This window comes from Tympanuchus pallidicinctus, unplaced genomic scaffold, assembly GCF_026119805.1.
Source record: "Tympanuchus pallidicinctus isolate F22 unplaced genomic scaffold, pur_lepc_1.0 scaffold19, whole genome shotgun sequence".
NCBI classification, from domain to species: domain Eukaryota; kingdom Metazoa; phylum Chordata; class Aves; order Galliformes; family Phasianidae; genus Tympanuchus; species Tympanuchus pallidicinctus.
The window spans coordinates 3126368-3150289 of record NW_026294710.1 but is presented as its reverse complement, the minus strand read 5'-3'; the positions used below and the strand labels follow the sequence as shown (position 1 = coordinate 3150289).

The following is a 23922-nucleotide window of genomic DNA, read 5'->3' as shown; positions in this document are numbered from 1 at the left end:
ATTGTCCAATGTGGTGTATGATGCCACACTGATTATGTTTTAGACAACTTACCAGGCATCATAAAGTGTAAAAGGACTCGAAGTGCTTCCAGTTGTACAGAGAGTGATTTCTCATGTTTTCTCATGGCTTTTACAACTTCAGATGCAGCTACTGTCATTATATCCAAATGAGGGAAACTGAAAATGTTATTTTTAACATGAATAAGAATACTGCATTTCTAAGTTGTACATACATTTGCTTCTTTCTCTTAAATGTTGATCACTGTGTGATATTCCTTTTGAACACTGTATGTTTTAGCTGCATAATTAATATGTTATTTTCATGCCATTACATGAATGCAGAGTATGTAATTAATTCAGTTTGAGACAACAGAGAGGTAATTTTCAATTCAGTCCAGAATATTGATACACAGAGAGTATAGTACTTCATTCAGGGTGAATGGTGGATTTACATATTTCACTTGGATTCTATGTGAGAAGATACATCTTCCCTAACTTACTGCTCTCCAGTTGCCATAAAATACTGATGATTTGCCAGATATGTGCAGAATAAACAGAAAAATATCAATCATTTAGGCTCAAATTTTGAAGAAAAAAAGTCGTTGTGGCCAAAAGCCAATAATTCACTTCTAAGGTAATTTTTCTTCCTTTACTTTACAAAGCATTTTATTCCTACAAACATGATTACGGAAGTTTTGAAATTTTCTTCCTTATAAAATCAAATTATTTGTAAAAAGCTCTATGAATATATATGGAGTCTGTCATTTTTTCACTGACAGCTTAGCATATATATAGGTTTTGGAGAAGGCTGGAAAAACTTGGCAAGACACTTGGAATGGAATCACGTTTCCACCCTACACTAATATTTCTGAGTCACAGGTTTGTTTTGCACTCATGTTCTAGAGCATTTGCAAAAGCCAATACAAAAGAAACATTATCACAATTTTTTTATTAAATGGAGTTAATATTATGGAAATGTTCTTAGCTATCAAGGGAATTTAGTGTGGCTAACAATAGAGGCTGGATGTGACTCAGTGTCAGCCTAGTCAATTCTAACATCTATGAAACAGGCGATAAATTAAAATGCAATCAATTCCAGCAGTGCATCTGTTTGGAGCAGACCTTCACTTTGGAAGTTATTTCTCAGTACATTACCTTCCTTCAAAAACGTGATTCAGAATTCTGCAGGCACTTTCAGCCACTTCGGGAGCATGTGGGTGTTTCCTCATTATCTCCAGAACATTCATGTGTATTCCTTTGGCCAAAAGTGTCTTCCTAATATTTACTACAACACAAAACAGCAAGCCTCACATAAGCAAGCATCTCACTCTCTCTCTGTAGAGATCTCAAAAACAACAGAACTCCTAACTTTTTTCCTTTTTGATTTTCTTCCTCAAAATCATACATGCTATAGAACTGTCAGTCAAAATGGGAAACGATTCAAGCTGAAGCCAAATTCAATTTGCATATCTTAATCAAAAACATTACAAGCCCTGAGGGTGACTAATCAGTTTAAATACATCTGCTATCTTTACTTGCATAACGTTAACTTAAAGGAAGGAAAATATATTTCTTTACTTTTATTTACTTTTTACTTTTATTTCTAAGATGTTTATTCTTAAAGAATTTTTTCTCTGAATTGTACTCTGTGATCCAGCAGGAAATCTAGAAGTAAAACTTCCAAAAAAGCTTCTAACTTTCAAGGTAAGACTTAAAAAATGAAATATTAACCCACTCCAATTACTTTTTTAACACATCATTTATTATCCAAATACCCAAGCACAAGCTGTAGCTATAACTGTAGCCACTACAGATGGGAATATTATAAAAACTTTCCTTATTATCATGGCAATTATCACCAATTCTTGTCATTCCCAGATCCATGCATCCATTTCAGATGGCTAGTTAATGCAATATTACATTGTATCATAGGCTTTTACTACGCTTCTTTATGTCTATCTTTTCTGGTGCAAACACCTTAATTTGGGGGGGGGGAAAAGGAAGGAGAAAGAAAGACAACATGAAAACTGGCTGTGGATTTCTAATTGGAATCAGGAACCAGAGGCCTACTTTTAAGTAACCCATTATGAAAGTACCTGATCTAATACATAACAGTATGTTACATTTATGAGATTTCTCCCTGTAGATACATACTTTTGTAACAAATAAAAACTCTTCACTGTTACATTGATATATTGGGTGGCTCAGAAACCCAGCAATAAAACAATGCTTTCTCACCTAAAGAATGTAATTAACTGTTAATGTTTATCTTCCTATCTAGCCAGTGGTTATCAATGTGCAGTCTACAAACCACTTGAGGTCCATAACCATGTCAATGGATTCTGGGAAAGGTATCTAACAAAAGGCCAACTGTCAGTAGGCTTAAATATTCTACCCAGAGGTCCACATCTCCACTGAAAAATTTTGAGGGGGTCTGCAAATTGAAAAAAGTTAGGAAACCAAGTTAGGGGACATAATCAGGACTGAAACAATCTTGAAAACTGTTATGTATATGCTTAGGTTTCTACACGATTCGATTCCCTGCAGTCAACAGGACTGCTCAAATCCCCTGTATTAAGCAAGAAAATAGAATTTGTCAGTAATTGTTGCTGGTGTGAGTTTCAAAAAGTACTGCTCTTGGTGAAATTCAAACACGATAGAGACTTAAACAAGCATATAAAGAGGTGAGCCTCTCCATATCTTCTGCAATGGCAACACAATTGCTGCTTGGGGTGGCACAGAACTCCCCAGTGCAGATAACCCACCCAAAGAAAAAAGACAGAGCTTTTTGGTCATTTACTGAGACTTGATAGCTCATTTCAAATCCCCAAGTGTTCATGGTGAACACGTGTAAAGCAGCATGAGATCTACGTTTTTTTCCCCCTTCAGGCCTCTCTTCCCTACTGATACAATGCCAAGAATTAAAGAGACCTCTTTACTTCCACACAGACTCCTCAATACTAGCTAAGAGCAACTTTTCCAAAACAAGAAATAAATTTCCTACTGAACACAACAAGAAGTTACACAAAAACACAAAATAATATTCTAATCAATTTGAACACTGTATTCAAACAATAGCACACTTTAAACACTCTTCAGTACTATAATAATAATGTAATTATTATTAAAATAAAAGTAATACTTTCATGTGGAATTAGGAAGTGAAGATAGTTAAATTCTCTTACCATTCTGTTGTGACAAAATTGCCAAGGTACTAGCTGCTGCCTGAAACACTTCTTTGGAAGAGGAGTGCATCAGCATGGACAGCATCACCGCTCTATCTATGGGGAACCTTTCACAGAAAAATAAATCAACATACATTGACCATATTACAGCAGTTACTTCCAAGCGACTTCAGGTGCAAAAAGGAGTGAAAGAACAGGCTAATCAAATTTGGAATGATTGATATTAGCAGAAACTCTGAGAAAAAGTATAAGTGAAATGAAAGTTTGTCTTATGCATGCCTAGATTCTCCCTGATGAGTAGCACTCTCCCTACCATGCCCTTTCATCTAACTTGTGGGAGAACACACACTGCTTTTCCATACTCACATCCTAATCTTCTCTATTTTTCCCACTCCTACATTTTTAATACTCCCTATTCTTGCTGCACTGAAGAAGTTTCCTGTGAACTGTACAAATCAGTTCTATTAGACTGTGTTCTGATTCTTTATTAAAACACTAGCAATTTGGCTTGAGTAGAGGTTATCATACTTTACGATAAATAAATTTTCCATGTTGATTGCCATGCATTTTGTCATGCATTATAAAACAAGAAGGAAAAATAAAAATAATTAGAAACATGAGACATAATTAGAAACATTTAGACAACATTAGAAACATTTCTTCATAAAAGAAATAAAGTTAAAGGTATTAACACTGACTGATTATCTCCATCTCCAATCTTCTCATGAAGACTGCGTTGATATAGAAACAGATTTTTCAAAGCCCAGCATGCAGCCTCCTAAATAAAACAAGAGGAGACAAAAAGATTAAAGAGATACATCTTAAGGATAACAAAATAAAATCTAAAAATCTCCAAATAGGTGGAGTGTTTTTCACTCTACGCCTACAGCAGGGGTGCTGGAAGTAGATGATCCCACACTATTCTATGATTCTGTGAAAAGATACAAGTGGCTTTATGTGCAAACACAATGAAGTACTGACTGGCACATTCCTTGCCAGTTGGCGTAGGCCGGAGTTACAAGCACGTGCCACACTCTCATTATTTGATTTTTATTTTGAGATTCATTTTAGACCAGCATTAAGTCTTCTTTCGATGGGTCTGTGTTTTGCTGCCAACAAGTTTTTGTATGACCAAGGTTCCAGGTGGTAATTCTTAACCACCTAACCACATTTGATCCAAAGACTGAATGAAACTGGTTCAGGTGAACAAAGGAAAGAATGGCAAAAACAGAAAGATTTTTTCCTATAAGCTGATCCAGACTCTGAGGCTTTGTTTGTTTGAGGACATAGGGGAGATAATTTTGTTCCTAAACATTTCATTCAATGAGTAATGCAGCCTTTCCACAGCCTTGCTGTTCAGAAGTTCTCACCAGTACATCTGTATTTTTCCGGTGCAGTTCTAATGCTCTGTAACATGCTTCCAACCAGCATAATTTTTCTTCCTCCTCCTCTTCTTTTCTTTCCTCTAAGTCTCGGTTTAAGAATATTGTTTCAGCTTGAAATACAAGATATTTGCAATCAATTCTTAATGTAAAGACAAAACATTTACGTCTTAACCTTCCTGTAGTTATAGAGCTACTCACATTATCTATGTGGGAAAGTCAGGTGGAGGATTAATGTTTCCTAGGGAAGGGGAAATCTTTTGACACAAGTTCTGTGACAGAATTGAAAAATATCTAATTGAAAAAGGGCTATAATGGGAATCAAACATTTTCTTACATAGTACTTTAGTGTATCTGTAAGTAGGTAATTACATATCAGTCGAGGCTGAGGTTCTGAAAAGACCTGCACATACATGCTATGCTATATTATGTATTTACATACAGAACAACACACACATAATGTAACTGTGGTTCATCTGCATGTAACCACCTATCACAGAGCCATCTTCACTCTGAAGAGTGAAACCATTTAAAAACACAAACTGAAGCTGCTCAGAGAAATATTTGGTCCCACAAAGTGCAAATTAATGTAACATAAATCATCTTATGCCTGTGATTTTCAGCATTTAAGAAAAAAATGTATCAATGCTGACTATATTATTTGAAGCTTACTGGAGTGTGTGATGATTTCTCACATTTGCTTTCTTGAGGATTGCTACACAGCATTTCTAGTGACTTCTGTATATCTCAAAGAGTAAGAGGATCAGCTTTTTGCCACTGGCTGACTAACTTCTGTTTAAAAATAGCAACTGAGGTGTACTCAAGGAAGAGGTTAAGCATTTTAATTGATGTCAGAACTCAAGTACAAGCTCTGATCTAGTGCTGCAGTCAACTGGCACAATGTGAGCACTGCTGTACATGGCAAACATGGCATCAAATTAGCATTGTTGTTTCCAGAACTTTTTTATTAAGGAGGAATTATCCAACATTTGCCTATGAAAACAAGTAGGTTGCCCTGTTAGGATCTCTCAGCATGACTTTCCAGCTCTGAACATTCAGCAATATGGCATGAACACAAGAATGTCATACTATCACATTAACAAAACAAACCTTAACTAAGCATGCAGAAAATCAAAGCTATCTTATTTGAGGCTTTCACGTTAAAGAAATGGAACTAAGAACAACAGGAAATTAAATATTAAATATTAAAACACTGATCTCCCAATTTCCTAATTAAGTAACATATTGATGTATTTAGAAATGAATTTACTCACTGAGAAGAGCTAAACAACTGAGAGCTGCAGCCTGTAACTTTGCATTTTCAGAATACGTTTTCACAGCCTTCACAATGACTTCTGGAACCTTATGTAACACAAGGATATTGAAAAAGTTTCCTGAAAATAGATTAAGATATTAAGTGAACATAAACACATACCTAGTTTTACACACATTCAGCATAAATTTCTCAACACCTAATGCAAAAACTGTGTGTAGCAAACATTTGATTTATTTTTAGGGGTATTCACATAACATTATTTTATATGAGGAAAGAACAAGAGAAAGAAAAAGACAGCAACTGGAATCCAAGTTCTTTGTGATGTTTTTTGGTTTTTTTTAATAAAAAGAATGAGGTTTAATGCAAAATGATATATATGCTGTCAGCAAAATAAGAAGGATACAGTCTGTGTATCATTTGCAGACTTCCTGCCAGGAAGCAAAAGCAATAGTGGTGCTGAATTCCTGCAATGATTTGATTTATCCTGCCAAGAGACTGTTTTAACCCTGTTTCGCCTTCTGATTTTGTCCTCATAAAATAGATCAAAAGTACCTTTGTAAATCCAGAACACATACATTGTGGAACAGTAGAAAGAACTAGCCTTTAATGATTAATGCATTTAAAGCACAGATTTTATCATAAGCTGTACGGCACATATTGTATGTTGAATATAAGGAATTCCACAAACGAAAGCAAGAAAAATAAAATAACTTCTCAATTTACTGTGAAAACAAATATCATGCATAATATAGCAACAAACTCACGTGGTGGAACACAGATCAATAGCTACGGTTTCTATTTTGATATTTAATTTTAACTATAGTTCATAACAATGAGAATCACATTAGCAGCATGAAAGGTGAAATTCAAATCTGTATCAATGTTTCTCAAGTACTTAAGAAATACCTGTATTTGAGCTTCAGAGATGGAATTACACACAAGAAAACCTAACCCCACCTCTTTACCAGTCTCATGTGCTTGGCAGGAAGGACAACCTAGAAACTTCATACTTGTTTCCCTCACTGTCTGCTGCTGTGGACACCTCTTCCCATATCCCTCCCACAGTGGCACTTTATCAAGAGGAAAGGCATCTGTTAAGCTGAAAGAAGAAGTAACAGATCTTGTGGCTGTTTAATTGTCACTATTACTTGATAGTCAATAAACACTCGTGACAAATGCATGAAATCAGGTTGGTTGCACATAGGGCAGGATCACAGCATGTCAACAGAGTTGCTGTGTCCTCACAAATGTTACCATTCAGTTGGCCTTGCACAGGAAGCTGCTCAGGGGTAACATCACCTCTTGCCCAAGAGCTGCAAATACCACCTCAGAAGCCATCACACTTTCTTTAAATGTTTATTTGGCTTTCTGGAGGGGAAGTGCAAGTTGCTCTGGTTTGCAGTCAAGTTTGATCTGTATTCTGTACAATATCTGCATGAAGGAGAGGAAACAGATGGTGACAGGATGAGATTGATTTGATTACGGGATCTGTGCAGTGGTACCGGCTTCAGGCCACCACCTGCAAGAAATGGGAAGTCTAACTCATGAGAAAGACCTTGGCTGAGTGATGAGGAACCTGCCATGCAGCATAGGCTACTCCAGATGCTACTCACAGTCTTTTTTAAAACAGTAGAGAGAAAAATATATTTATTTTCATTTGAACTTCCTATTACACAATCCTTAGCAACTGCTCAGATCAGCTTACTACAACAGCAAGAGATAGCACAGAGCTGAAAAGAGGTATATCAAATCTCTTTTAGACATTACTATTATTTTGCTTGATGTGACACCAGCCCTTGTCAGCTGAGATGAACAAAGGACCACAGCCAAGAGAAGCCCAGCAAACTGCCTGTCCCATGGCTGCAGGCAGGGGGCCCTGAGGCAGGCACCACAACCGAGCAGGAATGAATGCAGCAGAAGTGTTTGAATGCAGGAGGAAAAACACAGCCTTGGGGATCGCTTCTCATATCATTGCATACCAGCACCAAGTTCTCACACATCCAGCACTACCACTTCAAAAAATACTTTTACAAGGACTTTTCTTCCATTCTATAATAATGTTATAAAGAATGGGACATCTATTGATCTGCTAACTCTTTTCTCCAGGCTTTTCCGGCAGCTTCTGTCATTGTTACTAACATTTATCACCAAAGATTCCATACTGACTGCTACTGTGTTACCTCAACACTTTCACGATGTTAGAAATACAGAGCAATATACACCCCTGAAGACTAACTGGCATCGTAGCCCTAGCTGGCTTTAACACTAGACGTCAGTAACTCTGATTCTTACACAGTTAGACTAAACTGACCAAAAAAAAAAAAAAAAAGAAAAAAGAAATTGTGAACTTACCCAAAGTAAGCTTATGCAACAAGCAGCAACACACTTCCTGGACAGTTTCACTATTGGAGAAACTTTTCATCATTTCTACAATAACATTGTAGCAGCGAACATTTCCAGACATGAGCACTTCAACATTGCTGGCTAAAGAAACAGAAACAAAAATTACTTTTCAAGAGAAAGAAAACAGTAATTAGGTTGTAATAGAGACTTTAATTAAATAGAGTTAGAAAATGGATTCCATATTTCAACTTTTGCTTACAATTTGAGCAGAGGGTGGCATTTTTTTTCTTAGTCTTGCCATAGAAAGCATTAATTAATGACTACCAACACTTGGAAATAATTAATTAAGTTCAGAGTCCATATTAATTTTTATGGATTAGTTCCATTTCACACCATGCCATGTATCATCCTCAGTAACTGCCAGTATGTAAATACTTTCTTAAAGATGAACAGATTTTAAAATATTAGTTCACTACCATATTTTACAGCATTATGTAAATATTGCCAGGCGCATGCAGCCTGAAAACAATTTAGATTTCTCACTTCTAATAGATGTCATTTATTTGTTCTAACCGTGTTGTTCCTCTTTCGTTTTCTTTCATTTTTAGAGTGAAAGTCACCAAGTCTAAATTTGGTTCAAATCACTTCTACCATATAACTATTACATACTGAGGGCATAGAAATATTCATCTAATGTTCCTATGATATTTTGAAAGTCAGTTCAAATTCTATGTTTCACAGAGTCAGTGATGGTTGAGATTGAACAGGACCTCTGAGGTCAACTGGAACAACCCCTCTGATGGAGCAGGATCAGCCTGAGCCAGAACCATGACCAAAAGGCTTCTGAGTATCTCCAAGGACAGAGATTTCACAACCTCTATGGGCAGCATGTGCCAGGGCTCAGTCACCTATTTACAGTTTACACCCTATTTACACCCTATTTACAGTTTATTATGCAGGTCAGATACAGAAATCAGTGGGACAAATCATCCAGTAAAGTGATGGAATGCATCCTTTTCTAGAGAGGACAGCAATCTTGCATTTAGTAATTATAAACAAAATAGAATAACATTAATTAAAAACAGTAATTAAAAAATTGAAAGCATCCTTGCACTAGACAATGTTGGACAAAATCCTGGCCCCAACAAGTGAAAGAGAATCCTGTCACTGACTCCAAGACAGTTCAGATCTGCTCTACAGAAGTCCACAAACTTTCTTAATATTCTTTTCAACAGCTTGGCATTCCTGTATATAATGATTTTCTGCAAATCAAAACAGGAAGTTCTGGTGAGAAGCATTTCTGAATCACTCTGTTAGTGAAGGAAGGTACTTCTCACAATGCTTTTAATATAATGGTGGTTTAGTAATATCATTCTTAACTGGAAAATACCTTTTAAAGTTTTGCACACTTCAAAAGTCATCAATTCACAGGTGATAATAAATATATTACAGTATTCATAAGATTCTAAAATTGCTGACTAATAAGCATAATTAAGCATAATTAAGCACATATTTACATCCTGCAACATCAAAGCTGTGCTACATACATAGTGAGCCCCCATTTCCCAGCACCAGCTAGAGAAAAGGAGATGAGATGTGTAACATCTAAACTTAACAACCAAAACTTGAGCATCAAGAATCTCACAGAAACTGATGAGGAGATCTGAGCAGTCCATAATTCAGGGCATAACAGGCACATCTGTTAGCCTGAGGTAAAATTTCTGCTGGAGGTGCCTGTTTCTCCTCATTAAATATAGGAGAAGCCTGGACAGATGTATCAATGAGTAACATTTAAATGGCAAAACTCATGTGATACATCACTTCCCTACAGACTTTGGTGGACAGTTGGCAGCAAAGCATTTTCTCATTCAGTCAAGATGACTGAAATTAGAAAGAGTTCTTGTACAGCACTGGGATGAACTTCCACCCTTCCATTTTTTACGAAATATGAGATGGAACAAAGCCTATGTGTGCTGAATGATTTTCTCCAAGGTGGCTTCTCCAAGGTGCATGTAATGTGGGATGTACAGAGTATGAATCCTGGCCTAAGTAGCCTTGCTTTGCATATTCATGCACATCCCTATTTTCAGTCCTTCACATCAAAAATTGAACGTGCTAACTCTAAAATGAACACCTACCTTGAACAAAATCTTTGTCATGGTCTCCTCTTGGAACTATTACACTTTGTCTAAGTAATTATTTCTTTTAAAAGTCCTTAGAATTTGGCACCCTCTTCCTTAGGAAACAGAAATAACTTCTGGGTTAAGGTACAACTATTTCTGGCTTAAGGAATGCTTAATTTTTAAACACAAACTGGAAAAGCTAAAAGCTTGTAAATGAGAAACTAAACAGCTCAGAGCCTGATGAAATGTGGGAAACTACAGTCTAGTTCCTGTTTTATGGCATTCTCTGGGCCAGCATGCTTCCTATACAAATAGACAGGATGTATGAAGCATCATGAGACTCCATAATGTGTGCAGTGCTACTCGTGTTCCTCATTGCAGATACCACTGAATGATCAGAAAGGGGTGCTTGAGCCAAACTCATTTTCTCAGCCCTGGCCTGCATTGGAGGGCATGGGAAATCTTCCCCCGTGGAATAGACTCGGCCAGCAATGGTCCTTACAGGCTACATAAACTTACTGAATATATATTTGGTCAGTAAATGGGTCTTATTATTCAATCATTTTTTAAAGGCAGAGAACTTGAAATTTAACCCCTACAACCATGGTAAGTATCTTAGTTATCACTTATTCTGAGCAGAAGAAAGATTCTTTATGGGAGATGTAATTACTACAAGAATGGCTGAAAAGGAAGAAGTCTCATTAAAAATTACAAGTCAGTATTTCCCATAGAAAACAGAAATGTGATTTGCCTGACCACTCCCAACCAATTCTCACTGCAATGCTGTACCCTCTGGCAAAATGAGTCACCATTTTTGCAGCATCAGGTTTTCTCTAGAGAGACATGGAAGTTTTATTTTATTCACAGTCACCAAAAGATTACCACGCACTGAGGAGAGCTGATACAAGATATGGGAAGAATGATTTTCAATAATGCACTTACACGGACCAGCTAAGGAATGTAATGAATAAAGTGCAGGAAGAATCACCTCTTCTTTCTCTGGAAACTCTTTAAATACTTCCAATATGATCATATGATCTTTGCTTTCAACAAATTCAGTCAGCTGCTCTTCTGGAACTAAATTAAAAAGGAAAAGAATGCATGTTTTGAGGAAATAATTCATATTCTGATACAAGATGAGAAAATGTAATTGTTTTTATAAAGTTTCCTTACAATTATTTTCTGTGGAACTTGTGTTCCATAGGTATTCTCCATACCTGTACTTTCCATTTTCCTCAATAAAGATTCCTTTTACAAAAACCGAGCCCCTTTTACCAGCAGTTTTTCCAGACTACATTTTCTGTAACTGAGTTCTGACTTTTAAATGCTTCCCTATGATTATTTTGCAAAAATGCCTTTCAGTCTTTTTTACAGATCAAAGTTCAGGCATTCCTCACCAAGACATCATGTAAGTAATGGAACACAGTGAAAACGCATTTTTAGTTAGCTCTTTCAAGGAACACATTTAATACATTTAATCTGAAATGCAAGAATACTTTTTTTTTTTCCAGTTAAATAAGTATCTGCAGTCCCTTCCCAACCTGTACATTTCCCAATTTAATAACACACAAAATACAAATACCTTTTTCAAAAAGCTTGCATAACGCTGTACACCCATGTTGCTGGATCTCTTCATTTTTAGGGAAGGTGTGCATGGCATTAAATACCAAGGAAAACACATCCACTTCTTCCTCCAGGAGCAGGAAAGCAATTACATCTAAATAGAAGAGATCATATGCTGAGCTGATGCATTCTCAATGTGTTTACTGAAGAACTGTACTCAACATTAAAATCCCAAAGTCTTTAATTCTGTCCTTAAATTACACTCTGATGGCTCAAATCCAGGTTTTCGTATAACAGAGGAGGCTGTTATTTGTTCAAGGCCATATTTTACAATACAATTGGTGTGTTCTAAAACATTACTGGCAAAAAAGATAGTTTCCCCTCTACACTCTTGCTCCCACTTTGCACTGGCACTTGTCAGACCTCTCAGTGAGCCAGTCAAACTTGCTAAACTGGTGGAAAATCAACCAATCCAAAAGGACACTTCTTTCAAGCTGAAGAATTTCACTGACAAATAAAATTGCTGCAATACAGAGGGCTGGAATACATTTACAGAGGAAAGCAAATGGGGTGAACCATGATATTTGTCCATCTGTATCATGAAATCATATTTGCACTCTCTTGGCCATTGTGGCTAATCACTTCCAGCTAGAATGCAATTCAAGTTTTTGGGCTCAGAGACAAAATGAACACTAGCAGTCTTCTCTGACAAAGTGACAAGGTACAATTTGAAATATTTTTCTGAATTAAGATAGTTGGAATGAGAGTTTAAGTCTGTAATTAAAAGAAGAGGAAATCAGGTTCATGAGGTAACAATCTTAAAAAATAGATAAATCAATAGCATGCAGCATTTTCTGAATGGGCCTGTCTCATTCTGCTGCTTGTAGCAGAAACCTGGACAGCCAGATGAGCTTTAACTACCTAAAATAAAGTCTAATCTTTATTCTGTAAACAAGGCTGATTCTAATGTTTTCTAAAATCAGTGGAAACATTCCTATTTGAACAATAATTTAGTATTATATGCTACCATGAATAAAGCTAGCAGAATACCTCCTTTGCAGTCTCTCTTTAATTTCAACAGTTTAGGACTGAGAAAAAAGGTCTCAGTATCCGGTAAGATTGGGTCTCTGGAGAGCAGAATAATAAATACAGCAGAGATGATTTTACTCCTTTCAAATCTACAAACCAGTACTAAAGAAATCAAGTCAGACTGTCTTCAAGTTTATACTTTGCAAAGGAAGAATAAGCTCTTACTTATTTAACTTAATTATACAGTAAGTATTTATGCCTATGCTAATAACAAGCATAGCAAGGCATGTTCTTCATGGCCTTGCAATTAGAAGATTCCTTTCCACCTAGTTCAAAAAAGGTGCAAAACAGTACAGTTATTACTTTGCATACGAGTACAAATGACTTTGGAGAGTAAAACAGACAAGCCAGGGCAAAGCGTACAGTCACACAATTTATATCACAGTTCTGTGTTTTAAAGGCTCAGATAGAGTAGGAAAAATTAACAGACAATACCTGACATCAGGAGTAGATTTAATGTTTTTAGTCCTATTACTGAGAGAATTACATTTCCTTTGTGGACTGTGAGCATTTTAAGAATCTGCCTAAAAATTAAAAATAAAAAAAAAAAAAGAAAAAAGAAAAAAGGAAGAGTTAAAAATAAAGAAATACAAACATACTTTTTTTAAAATCAAAGTTACTTAAAAAAAAAAAAAAGAACAAACAAGAACAGAAATTAGCAGCAGTCTTTAAAGCCATTTAATTTTTAACTAAGTGTGTATACTTCTATTAATTCTACAGAAGACAAGTTTTATTCAGAACAGAATTATTCTAATTATTCTACAGAAAGCAGGGCCATGGTGTGCAGCAGGCTGCAGATCATAGAATCATAGAATCACAGAATGGGTTGAAAAGGACCACAATGCTCATCTAGTTTCAATCCCCTGCTATGTGCTAACCAGCAGATCAGGCTGCCCAGAGCCACATCCAGCCTGGCCTTGAATGCCTCCAGGGATGGGGCATCCACAGCCTCCTTGGGCAACCTGTTCCAGTGATAGTATGGCAGTGTTCTGTTTGTTGAAAGGATGAAGTTACAGTGAATTATGAAGGATTTTCTGGAAGAGAAAAAGCAATTACTCAGCTAAAGAATTTGAACAGCATCATGGAGAATTCTACCCTAAGGTTCTGTTGTACAGCACTTATGTGATGCTGGACAAATCACTACCAAGTGTTTCACAGACTGACAATTGCACACTCTCTCCTTTCCAGGTGAGTCAACTTCCACAGATACAAAATCTGTGGATATTAACCTCTGAAATGTTGCAAGTAGAGTCAAAAGAAGTTGAATTCTTAAACACTAAGAAAGTCAAGCAATGGTAGTTACTCTGAAAAATCCAAAGCACGCATCACATTAGGCACCTAAAAATCAGTTGATGTTTCTAGCATCATTTACTAGATGGTGACCTCAAATCTGTAACAACTCCTCCCAAAAAGATTGTAAAGCTCTAGGCAATAGTGATGAATGCAAAGAAAAGCCAAGAAGAAATGAATAGGCCAGTTTTCAGATAGGGTATCCAAAACAAGGCAGCGGGCCACACATTGAATAATGATGATGTTGTGTGCTTTGTTAATGCCTGTACTTACAAGCTAGGATGATTATATTTCCTCTTTGTATTTATTTCTTAATGTTTAAAATTTATTTTTTATTAAAAGTTTTATTTATTTTCTTGATGTACTATGATGCTGCTAGCATAAATCTCTCCTCTTCTGGAGCACTACTATAACAGCTGTGATGATCACAGTACACAGAAGAGAGCTAGAAAAAATATTGTGTGTGGATTATCTTAAGAATAGAAAATAAAATCCAACTAAATGCAGATGCTTCCCTTCCCCTCCCTCCCTCCCCCCCCACTTCAAACTCAGAATAGATTCCTCCCTGAAGTTCCTGTATGCACTCTTTGGATACTGGCATTTCAGTCCTGAGGCAAATTCTTGGCCAAGCGTACAGCCCAAGAGGATGGACTGAGTATCTGGGTGATGAATCACAAAAACAAGGAGCCACCCTAACCAAGCTGGTAGAGTAACTAACACCCATAAATGTGGTTCCTTAACCTGCTGATTAAAATGTTGTAGTCTCAGGCATTCCTAATGCACTCTGTTGTCTATTTGCAGGTGTGAGCATACATGCATAGTCATGTAGAAACTGTAGCATGAAGATTTCTTTACCTCCTTGCTCCATAATCAGCTGTGGGCAATACACTGGGAGGAAATGCAGCCACGACAGCTCTCCTGAACTGACCAAAGAGATATTTCACACCATGTAATGTCATGTTCAGCAATAAAACTGGGAGAAGTTTGCCAAGGGTTGCTGTTGCTTGGGGACTGGCTGGACATTGGTGGACCAGTGGCAAATTATTGCTTTTATGCCACTTGCTTTGTTTTGTTGATTTTCACTCTTTTACTTATTGCAATGCCTTTATGTCAAATGATGAGTTTTCTCACTTTTGCCCCTCTGATTCTCTTTGCAGTCCCACTGGAGGGAGCAAATGGGTGGCTATGTGTTGCTTATCTCACAACAGGTGTGAGTGTATAACCCGCAACAGGAGACTGCAAAATACCAGCTCAAAAACGGAGTAATTTTCTGGGGACCAAAGAATAAACACTATCTTTAGAGTTACTGTACCTTCCAGAATAAGTTAATTAACAAGCATGCCAAAGAAATCGTAACTAGCTGGTACAGCTTCACCTCAGTTATTGTTCATGAAAAGCAACAAAAAATCACTTGTGCTTTCCAACAAAAACAAGGCAGTTCATGCCCCTGCTGACTCTGTACTCTAGCCACCATTAAAAAAAACAAACCACAACAGACATACCACAACTTCATGCAAGTAACGTAACAGTAGCAGCCTTTCTAAGGAAGGGTATGGTGAAGACTGTAAAAGCAGAGAAAGATCTACTAGTGGTGTCATAGGGCTGTAGCTCCTTGCTGTCATTATCTGCCTTGAATGAGGCAACCTGTCAAAGTGAGAGAGCACCAAAGCAAGCCCTTCTCTTCCATTTGTATATTATACTTGCATCTGCAACTAGCATTTGTCATGGAACAACTTCAGTTAACCTTTGTCAGTCTTCATCCCATCTAAACACAGCCACTTTTGGTTAGGCTCCCTCAAGAGCCAATGGAGAGATATGGGCATGTTCAAATCCAAGCATGCCTTGCTTCAGCATTACTTACTGCAACGATGGAAAGAATCACCTTCTGAAAGTAGCTGTGTCCTCTGACTTCACAGGTAGTTGAGGTGACTACTTTAAATACTTTGTTTTCAGACAACTACGATCAGGTGTGAGAAACAACGTCTTGATTTATGCCAATTGAGACTTGTGGATAACAATGCATCATATTTGTGAATAACACATACACAGAACTGTCCAGGTGATACTGTCTGTTAAAATAAAACATCTTCACAGCCACAGCATCCCAGAATCACTGTAATTGGCAAGGAGCTCAGAAGATCTCTTAATTCAGCTCCCCTCCCCAGCCCAGGGTCAATTACAGCTGATTGTTCACAGCTATGGACAGTCTGGTTCTGAATATCTCCAAGGCTTAGGACTTCACAGCCTCTCTAGCCAACCCGTTCCATTCTTTGATCAATCTCAAACTATTAAAATACAACTGATTGGTTTTTTTCATGTTTAAGAGGAATTTTCTCCATTTCAATTTGTGCCTAATGCTTCTTGTCCTATCACTAAGCAATCCCAGAGAGGAGCCTGGCTCAGTTTTCTTTATTCTCCCCATCAGGAATTTATACACACAGATAAGACCTCTGCTTGTGTGAATCTTTTATTGTAAAACCTGAAGAAATCCATAAAAATATTTATGTAGAAGCTGATATAATAACTTTACATAAATGCATTTTATTGCATATGTATGCCATGATATAAAACATTTTGAAAGACTCTTTGCATACAACATACTTACTGGTGAACACCCAGTACTTCCCAGTCCTTCCCAACATCCTTAAGAGCTATGTTCTGCAGAGTGCTTGGACAAATTTCAATCAACTTGCAAAGAAGTGACCAACCCATCTGTAAAATAAAAATACAGCTATTGTAGAACAGATAGTCCATTTGGAACCTAAGTGTTATGTTTTAATACCGTGGCTTTCAGAAGATACATGTTCTGAAAAGATACCTAGCTAAATGAGAGATAATTAATTAACACAAGACAAAGGACATAAAGAGCGAAGAGCTGAAAGTAAAACATATGCTAATGATTCTGAGTGCACCACTAGTAGCAACATACAACCTTCCACTGCTTGAGGCTAGAGAACACACACATAAGGGATTTTGAGAGAGGAAAAAAAAGGTAGGAGATCCACAGTATTCCATCACAGACCACTAAAGACCACTGGACTATTACAGCTATTCCAACTTCACTGAAGCTCAGCACTCATCATAAGAATTTGATGCTTAATTGCAATTGATAGGGAGAAAGGATGTATTTGTTTTTGAAATCTCTATGTCAAGTGCCTTGACTTTCAAATATCTGAAAATAAAGCTGAAAATAAACAAGATAAACAAACTGAAAAAAATGCTCCTCTTTGGTCGTTCATGTTCCCTGTTCCCTGATACTGGAACAATGGTCTTTATCATTATGACAGCATGCTGGGCGTATCGGCCTTCAGGCTGATAAAACCAAACATGTGGATGATGGCACTGAGCAAAACCCATGGAAAAAAAAATTAGCTGATGAACAAGAAAACCCCGTTGTACTAAAGAGAGGAAGAGAGCTGGAAAAGGTCAGAAATTCAAGATATAATGGATTTTACAAATAGAAATGAAAACAAAAGCATAAAAGTACCTGAGCATATTAAACAAAAAGGAGAAGAACAAAAAGTGGAAGTAGAACTGTGTGCTGTATCAATAGGGTTAAAACAGAAGATAACCCTCCCTGTGGCAGGGGGGTTGGAACATGATGATCCTTGGGGTCCTTTCCAATCCAAGCCATTCTGTGATTCCATAATCTAGGTATAGCTCAAAAACAATAAGCACAATTAAACCAGATTTCAGCAGAAGAGTTCTATAATGCAAAGGGGTCAAGACAAGACAGCTACCAAAACCAGGAAAGTAAGCAGCCTTTTCCATGGAGTGTAACTGCATAACTGCAGAGTTCATAGAGATTCTGTGATCTCTAACCTGCAGCATGAAAGACGAGAGACACGAGCAGCACAGACTAGAAACTTGGCAGCTTTCGTGACAGCTTTGGCAAGTCTATGGAAAAGGTGATGTGGCTTCCGGGGAAAAAGAATTCTGTTCTTTCACTTCATAGGGTCACAGGCACTACGTTCACACTGTCTGCAGAAGCTTAGCTTTTGTTGTAGCGTAGATTTGCAGAGCCAAATATTTTAAGCCAATTTAACTCTTCAGCTGAAACTTGCAGTCTGAGCTTAACCATGAGCCAGTTTCCATGCTCTCCCCTTGCTTAGACAGCTAGCTGACTTGCTCCATGTTAAAGTAGAAACCAATTAATATGGACAGTCAGAACAATTAGTCTAGGCTGTGTGACAGATTCAATCAAATTTTGAATACATATAGACCAGCAAAGCTCCCCAGTATAAGGTTACCGTCTAATTTTCCATGTCCAAAGCAACAAATATCAAAGCTGCAAGGCAAATACACTGCAGAGGTGACCATTAATTGATACCCTGTGTATTATTTTGAAAAGATTTTGAAGTGCCACTTTCTCCCATAGTAATTGCTAAGTTTAGAAACCAATGAAAATCAGCACAATGATTTTACAGAAGTAATTTTTGTACTAAAATGGGCTCTGATATTGATATTTCTATCTACCATTTTTACTTGGATTATTGTGACTCCAAGTGTGCCAAACATTTGTAAGGACTGTGGAGCCAGGGAAGTCAGAAGCAAACATGTGACTGCTGATATGAGATCAGTTTTACAATATTAACATCACAGCCTGAAATAACAAAGAGCTTATTATCAATTTACAGTTACATAAGCAAGTAAGGATCTTTTAAATAACAGAAACTCTAAAGGGAAAGGAAAAAAGCACAAAACACAAAGATATTCCTAAAAACATCTGAGTCGCCACGACACGTACAGACAGCTGACAGCAGCAATGAAACTGTTATTTTTAAATCAAGTCTTTTTCATTTCTAGCATGCAATGAATTTATATGACATTAGCTCACACCTTTCTATGTGACACAATAAGGCTCTGCTGACTGCTCTTTCCTCAAGTGCACACAAATTTTGCTCCACAGTTTCTAACCCACTCCAGTTAGTGTCAGCCAGTAACTGAACGAACAAACTGCCATGTTCCCTGAGAAGATGTCTACTTTACTTCACAGTGGTATTGACCTTACAGCTCAGTCTTTCTATTTATAAAGCAGCCCGTAAGGTTTATGCCCATAGCCTGACTTGCACTGGTACCTGAAATACTGAGCTGTTAAGCAAACTTACTCTGTATAAGCTGGTGGAACAGCAACAGCATACAATGATTTGCAACTAGGTGAGCACAGGATGGGAAAGAAAATCCTCATTTCAGATATGGCTGTCACTTACTCTATTATGAGAGTCAGTTTTATTATAATGCCAAAAGCAAAAAAAGATTCAATCAACTTATTCAGTGAAAATTCATTAGCAGTATGAAGAGACTACACCGAAATCAGGGCCATGTCATCTCACTGCTGCCATAAGATTTTGTATTCACAAAGGTCGCAATGAGCTGCAATGGATGCAGCAAGGAGGGCAGCACTCTGCTGAGACACTGCAGGTGTTTGCAAATACTATAACAGAATGTGAAGGAAGAGCTGCTCACGGCATTTTGTGCAGATTGGAGCTTTGCACTGCCTTTGAGCTTTGTTTTGATGCCTGAGTACAATGTAGTAATGCAAAGAAGTCACTTCAAAGTTCTGCATTACATCTAATTTAAGTTGAGATTTATACCACTATTAAAATGAAAACTAAGTGATCGCTGCCTTGTAATGGAATTCTTAAGAGCCTCATGCAGCCCTCTCAGACCTGCTTCTGGCTGTGCTTCAATCTCGTGTTTTTCACTTCCCTGCTTGAACTCCTCAGCAGTGGTTTTGTGAATTGTGACATATCTAATATGCTTCATCCTGAAAAAAAATTACTGCTTTATCTTTATTTCCTAGCAACCTGACAATTCTACAGTAAAACAAATTAAAATCTCAGACTCTGCACAAGCACTCAGTCTTTAGAAGAACCTTTCATATTTTAATCTGAATTATATGTTCTCATCACTAGCTAAGGTCTATGAAGTTAAAAAAAAAAACCTTACACTACAGTATTATTTAAGAGGCATATGCAGCATGATTTGTTTTATGAATTGGGAACAAGTAGAGGATGCCAGAAATCTTATAACCATACCAATGTACTTAATACACAAAGAGAGTGAGTTGCACACATCTGGAGTTTGTAAACGTTCTTTGGGCACAGCATTGTCAGGAACTCAATACATGCCTGCCAAGAAGGGGCTCTCCATGGCCCAGCAGCAGCACTGTGAGCTCAGCACTGAGCCGGTCAAGTGCTACCCCTTGTTTACATGGGACATTTGTAGGAGCAGCCAAGCAGAACCTTCAGCTGCAGATGCTCCTCCGAGGTACAGGGCATGTTCCCCCTACAAACCAGCTGTATGACTGTCAAAGGATTGGGCCACAGGGGCAGAAATGTACCTTAAGCCATTCTGCTAGAAGTCTCTGTCACTATGGTAAAATATTGACACATCAGAAATACACTGGAAGGCACTTCTGATAGCTCAGAAGACTGTCAGGTGTGCAGAAGAGCGTGAAGAGCCCAGAAGCACTTGTGTGCTCTTTCAGTGCAGAAGGTCAACTGTATCCCGAACTGCATCAGAAGAGGGGTAGCCAGCAGGCAGAAGGAGCTGATTTTGTCTCTCTGCTCTGCCCTTCCGAGGCCCCATCTGGAGTTCTGTGTCCAGGCCTGGAACTCCCAGCACAGGAAGGATGTGGAGCTGTTGGAGTTGGTCCAGAAGGCCATGAAGATGATCAGAGCACCCCTCCTATGAAGATTGGCTGACAGAGCTGGGGCTGTTCAACCTGGACATGGCTCTGGGGAGACCTCACTGCAGCCTTCCAGTACTTAAGGGGGGCTTATCAACAGGAAGAGGAGCAACTTTCTACACGAGGGACAAGGAGAAGCAGCTTTAAATTCAACGATGGGAGACGCAAATTAGATGTTAGGAAGAAATATTTTACTCAGAGGGCTGTGAGGCTCTGGCACAGTTGCCACAGCTGTGGGTGCCCCATCCCTGCAGGCGCTCAGGGCCGGGATGGATGAGGCCCTGGGCAGCCTGAGCTGGTGCAGCCCACGGTAGGGGTTGGGGCTGGTGGGCTTTAAGGTCCCCTCCAAGCCAAACCATTCGCTGACTCCACGATAAGCCCGTAAAGAGCCCACAGACCCGCGGACCGCTCGCGCGCGGTGTCGGGGAGGAGCGTTCCATTACCTGCTGCACGCCGGCCGCTCCCGCGTACAGGTCGAGCACCAGCAGCAGGGGCACGTGGGCGTTGCAGCCGCCGAACAGCCGCGGAGCTGCGGGGACACGGAGAGCTGCGTTAGGGCCCGGCGGAGCGGGGCCGGGAGGGCGGGAGGGCAGCGGCCGCCCCTTACCGCTCTGTCGGGTCGCCAGCTCCAGCATGTCGCTCAGCGTCTGCGCCAGAGTCTCCGGCCGTTTCCTCTCCTGAACGTTGCGGAGCCGGACGAGCAGCTTCCTCAGCGCCTCCTCCTCTCCCGCCGCCACCGTCCGCTCCCAGGGGCAGCCGCTGGCCATGGCCGCGTCGCCGTCCCCCGCGCCGGGCGCCTCACCCCATCCGACGCGGCCCGTGGGGACGGACAGCGAACGACGCGGACCCGTCCCGGCGCGCACGCAGGGCCGCGCGGCGTCACCCGGCCTCACCCGGCTATTTCGGTTCGCCCCTCCCGCCGCCCGCCCCGCGCTCCGGGTACACGGCCGGGGCCAAACCCCGCGGGCGGGAGGGAGGAAGGGAGGGAGGTGAGGAAGGAACGCCGCCACCAGAAGGGGGCTCCCGCGAGGGCCGGCGTGCTGGCGGCCCCCTCTTTTGCAGTGATTGACAACACGAGCGTCCAATAGAATGGCAGAGCGGCGGCACCGCCCCGGCTAAAAAGAGAGCGCTGGGGGGTGCGCTGCTTATTAAGGGTGGTGGGGTCGTTTGGTGGTGCTTTTTTTTTTAATTATTATTATTTATTTGGGGGGGGGGGGGGGGGGGGCTTGTTTTGTTTTTGTGTTTTTCTTCTTCTTTAGCGTGAGGAAGGCAGCATTGCTATGTGGTAGCCTACATAGCAGGGAAGGAGAAGGAGGCAGATGTAGTTAACCTGCTTATTCCCTGGATGAGTGGCAGGTCTTGAGATCACCTGGTGTCTCCTTGTGTGATGCAGTGTTTAGGAACGTCCTTCTCTAGGGCTCTGTGTAGAAGGACTTGGGTGTTCTGCTACACAGCAGGTTGGCCATGAGCCACCAGTATGATGTTGTGGTCAAGAAGACCAATGGTTTCCTGGAGTGCATTAAGGAGAGTATGGTCAGCAGGTTAAGGGAGGTGACCCCCCCCTCTGCTCTGCCTTGCTGAGGCTGCAGCTGGAGTGCTGTGTCCAGTTCTGGGCTCCCTAATGCAAGAAAGAGTGTCCAGCAGAGGGTTGCAGAGGTGACTGTGGGCCTGGAGTGTTTCCCTTATGAGGAAAGGCTGTGACCTGGGGCACATCCTGGAGGAGACCAGGAAGGGATCTTATCAACACTTAAAAATATCTAAAGGGCTAGAGTCAAGTGGATGCAGCCAGGCTCTTTTCAGTGATGTCCAGAGACAGGAGAGTGGGTACAGATTGTGATGTAGGAAGTTTTATGCAAACGTGGAAAAAAACTTCTTTGTTGTGAGGGTGACAGAGCACTTACACAGACTGCCTGGAGAGGTTGTGGAGCATCCTTTTCTGGAGATTTCAAAAGCCATCTGAGCACTTTCCTTGCTTTCCTGTGTGGCTCACTGTAGGGAGCTTGCTTCAGCAGGGTTTTGGACTCAATGATCTCTAGAGGTCCGTTACAATTCAGTGATTCTTCTTGGTGGAACATGAGGTGGGAGCTGAGGTCTTTCCTGAAAGGTGAGGCTGCTGTGAGGCAGCTGAGATGACGCCGAGGGCCTGGTGGAGCAGGTTAACCTTGGCCAAGGGACGCAAGTGCTTGCAAGTATTTTGGCCCCGTGGGCTTGGTCAGGTCTGTGGGTTTGCTTAAAAGAAACCTTTTGTTGCCTGTAGAAGTAAAATTTCACTCCAATGTGTGCAGGGAGAGTTTGCGATTCTGAGATAAGAAAGTTCTCCTGCCCTGAGCATGCATTGCTTCACTTGTGGTTGATGCAATCTTCCTGTAATCTGGCAATGCTTCCGGCACTTCAGCCGCTTTTCTGAGGGAGCGGAATGTGGGCAGCAGGCTGCCAAGCACCTTCGTAAATAACTAAGAAAGGCATTACGAGTGGTGTAAGTTACACAGAGGAGTTGTATGCCCTTTGAGTATTAAGGGAATAAACTTCGCAATTAAATTGGAATTTTTTTAGACCAAAGTCCAGTTTGGCAGTTCGTGGTAGGAGTATGGGTTTACTTGAAGCTTGTGCTCAGATTAGTGTTTGATTGATAGAAATGTGCAATATTGATTGAACAGCTGATTTACAGGTCATTAGTTTTTTCAAAATAAGCTCTAAGCAGCCATGTTTGCAAATGCTTTGAACACTCATGGTGCTGGTGTATTGGTCCTGGAGGGCTCAGACATTGCTGCCCTCATCCGCACAGAGAAACTATTGTCTTGGCATCCCAATTATAGTCTGCTAATTAGGGCTCAGTTTGTTTAGTGATGAGCTGGTAGTATCTCCCTCTCTAAAGCACTGGGAAACAAAATGCGAGGTAGCCTTATGAAATAGTGACTAATAGTTTGATATGTGTGGAACGCATTGCATCTGGAATAAAACAAAAATAAGATGAGTGAAA

At 39.7% G+C, this 23922-nt stretch overlaps 1 protein-coding gene across 4 annotated transcripts in view; it reads right to left on the bottom strand.

The window, feature by feature from the left end:
* LRRK2 (leucine rich repeat kinase 2) overlaps positions 1-21878 on the bottom strand; it is a 63155-nt gene extending 41277 nt beyond the window's left edge. The window contains exons 1-13 of one of the 4 annotated variants that reach the window (XM_052681109.1): positions 21550-21878; positions 21386-21471; positions 16857-16963; positions 13397-13485; positions 11892-12026; positions 11252-11386; positions 8196-8327; positions 5842-5961; positions 4556-4680; positions 3884-3963; positions 3186-3292; positions 1156-1285; positions 53-177 (exon numbers count right to left, since the gene is read on the bottom strand). In XM_052681109.1, coding sequence (XP_052537069.1) covers positions 53-177; positions 1156-1285; positions 3186-3292; positions 3884-3963; positions 4556-4680; positions 5842-5961; positions 8196-8327; positions 11252-11386; positions 11892-12026; positions 13397-13485; positions 16857-16963; positions 21386-21471; positions 21550-21709 — 1531 coding nt within the window. In that variant the 5' untranslated portion in view covers positions 21710-21878. Of the gene's footprint in view, positions 1-52; positions 178-1155; positions 1286-3185; positions 3293-3883; positions 3964-4555; positions 4681-5841; positions 5962-8195; positions 8328-11251; positions 11387-11891; positions 12027-13396; positions 13486-16856; positions 16964-21385 lie in introns of those variants that run through there. The other 3 variants (XM_052681108.1, XM_052681107.1, XM_052681110.1) reach the window with 3 other exon arrangements.
* Positions 21879-23922: the final 2044 nt, after the last annotated feature.